The sequence below is a fragment of the Scylla paramamosain genome, chromosome 14, assembly GCF_035594125.1.
Source record: "Scylla paramamosain isolate STU-SP2022 chromosome 14, ASM3559412v1, whole genome shotgun sequence".
Lineage (NCBI taxonomy): Eukaryota > Metazoa > Arthropoda > Malacostraca > Decapoda > Portunidae > Scylla > Scylla paramamosain.
In genome coordinates, this window is record NC_087164.1 from 12,509,296 (window position 1) to 12,512,422 (window position 3,127).

A 3,127-nucleotide genomic window follows, 5' to 3' on the forward strand; every position below is an offset into this window, starting at 1 on the left:
ATCCATGGTGCTTTTCAGAGGCAACGCTATGGTTTTCTACGTATGATTTTTAACACCAAAACTCATTAACTAGGTAAATAAGCATCATATATAACATATAGCAACCCTGGTTTATAGTAAACACATTTTTATAGTCTTAGCTTACAGTTAAGCTCCTCATTGCCAGCCAGCACGCATGCGCACGGCGTTTCTTCGCCATTGTTCGGGTTTAGGTGCAATTAAGTGATTCTAAGATGAGAAACAATACTTATCATTCTGATTTCCTTAACATACACTGTACAGTGCTCACATTAACTCATTTGTTAACTTGAAATCATGATAAACAAACAAACAGATGATTTTTCATGGTTTTTATTACTGCTGATGAACCAAAGTTGGGGAGCCGCAGGTCCCGACGCCCGCCAGTCTATGCAACACCTTCCTGCTCGGCCATCCATTTCCTTGGACCGAAAGTTTATCACGTGGAAAAAAAATGAGCCACTTTGTAATGATGAAAATACTAATGATGAAAAAAAAATAATAGAGAATGACCGCTGCAATAACCTGATGGCGCGGGAGGACTTTGCGATGAGGTCGGAAAGGTCACTTAGCACTTAGCGTTAAATGGCAGTGGCGAAGAGAGCAAGATGAAGACCCAGCGTTGGCAGCACAATAATCCATCTGGGAGAGTAATGGACGTCATGAGGGGAGAGGGAAGAGGAGCAGGAGGAGGAGGGCGACGAAAGATAATGAAGAGGAGGTGATGTGACTGGCGGAGAGTCGAGGATGGACAGCCAGACAAGTGGACCGTAGGGAGATTTACTTGCCCACGATCACTCGCCTCTGGGCTCCCGTGTTGTCGCCGGCCTGGGTGGCGCCCTTGTTGGAGCCTGCCTGCAGCCCGATCACTGTCTTGGAGGCCGCCAGCTGCTCATCAGTGAACTCCCTCTTGTTCTCCTCAGAGGGGCGGGGACCCAGCCAGGGGCCGGGCCACTCGGGGTGCTGGTAGGTCTGTGCGGCAAAAAGATACATTAGTTGACACGAAAGAGAAAGGAAGAGGGAAAGGAAAGCAGAAATAGCAGCAGTAGCACTAAAAATACTACTACTGATAGCATGAGAATCACTATTTAGGCACGAAACAGAGAGAAAGAGAGAAGTAGCAACAGTAGCGCTAATACCAAAAATATCACCATTACTGCTAGTATAAAAACCAATATCATTATCAGCATTTATAACACTACCAGCGGAGAAAGGCAGGTTAAGGGGACGGGGAGGCTAGAGGGGAGGTCAAGGAGGTACTCACGGCGCGGCCCAGGGCGAAGAGCGTGGTGGAGACCTGGGAGAGCTGCTTCTTCTCGTACAGATCAGCAGTCTGGAACACGTCCTGAATGGGCACACCGTAGGATCTGATGGCTTTCAGGAAGCTGGAAGACACGCTTACTGTTACTCCTGTGCATTCTAGTCTGATGCTCATTGTTGTCATCATTACTATCTTGTGTACCGTGTGTGTGAGCGTAGAATAATTGTCATCAGGCAGACATGTAGATGGACGAAGGAAGTTAAACGAATAGACAGAAAGACTAATAGACAAAGGGACAGGAAAAAAGAGGGACAAACGGACAGCCACGCAGAGACAGACAGAAAAACATAAAAATACTAAAGAACACAGACAGACAGAAAGACAGAGGAAAAGACAAACAAATATACACACACAAAGAGAAAGAGGGACATACAAACACACACACAGAACCAACCAGGCAGATAGATAGACAGGTAGACTGACACATATAGAAAGGCAGGTGAAGAGTGACAGCAACAGGATGACTCTCACTTGTTAATGTTCTCCATCATCTTGAACTGACCACCACTCGTGTTTATCTTGGGGATGATGCCAGGAGACAACTTGTTCATCAGACGACACAGCACCTGCAGGAAGACAGATGTGACACGGTAAACGTCGTAAGTAACCTCACAGCTTTTCCTGCACCGACGACTCACGCAACACAAGACTTCGATCCTGCTATACTGTGATGTGATGTGTTATGTTTTGTGATGTACCATGTTGTGTTATGTTATGCGCAATGTAATATGATGTGGTAAGTTTTATAATGGAATGACATGATGAAATATGACGTAACACGATGTAATGAGTTATGTGATATGGCAAGGTATGCTATGTGATGCACAGTACAGTACCAAGTATGATGTCGGTATTAAGTTATGCAATATGATGTAATAAGTTATGTGAAGTTCGTTAAAATAAGATGAAAAAATACACACACACACATCCACTTTGATCACTACACACACACACACACATACACACACACATGAAACACAGAACAAAGCACAAAACCAAACCAAACCAAAGTGGAAAAAAAAGGAAGAAATCAGAGTTCCTTCTTTTCTCCTCTTCCTATGTGACACTCTCCCAGCCTCCACCACCACCACCACCACCACCTCCTTACCTCCCAGCGAGAGCCATGTCTTCGTCGCTAAATCACCCAATTTTCCCAGTGAATTCCTTGGCTTAACGACTTCGCTATCATTATTATTATTAAAACGAGGCCATTTTTTCACTTAATTACGGGAGAGACGCGGTGTGTATTTGGAGGAGGAAGAAGAGGAAGAGGAGGAGGAGGGGAAGAAGATGAGTTAATTAGGCAAGATTAGAAGACAATGTTTACAGTTGCGTCTAGAAGCCAAGAATATTCGGGAAAAAAGACAAAACACCTAAATCACCTTGAAATGGAGCGAGAGAGAGAGAGAGAGAGAGAGAGAGAGAGAGAGAGAGAGAGAGAGAGAGAGAGAGAGAGAGAGAGAGAGAGAGAGAGAGAGAGAGAGAGAGAGAGATTATTATTATTATTATCATTATTATTATTATTATTATTATTATTATTATTATTATTATTATTATTATTATTAGTAATTGTAGTAGCAGTAGTAGTAGTAGTAGTAGTAGTAGTAGTAGTAGTAGTAGTAGTTGTTGTTGTTGTAGAACAAGAGCAAGAACAAGAAGCAGATAGAGTAAAAATAGTATTTGGATAAAAAAAAAATATACAGACAGGACAAAACAACACACACACACACACACACACACACACACACACACACACACACACACACACACACACACATAACAAAACAA

At 43.1% G+C, this 3,127-nt stretch overlaps 1 protein-coding gene across 1 annotated transcript in view; it reads right to left on the reverse strand.

Moving 5' to 3' along the window:
- Window positions 1–335: 335 nt before the first annotated feature.
- The window catches only part of LOC135106872 (muscle-specific protein 20-like), a 42,753-nt gene continuing 39,961 nt past the window's right edge, over window positions 336–3,127 (reverse strand). Inside the window, exons 3-5 of the mRNA XM_064016241.1 lie at window positions 1,811–1,905; window positions 1,283–1,403; window positions 336–990 (exon numbers count right to left, since the gene is read on the reverse strand). Of these exons, the coding sequence (XP_063872311.1) occupies window positions 799–990; window positions 1,283–1,403; window positions 1,811–1,905 (408 nt within the window). The 3' untranslated portion in view covers window positions 336–798. The remainder of the gene's footprint in view (window positions 991–1,282; window positions 1,404–1,810; window positions 1,906–3,127) is intronic.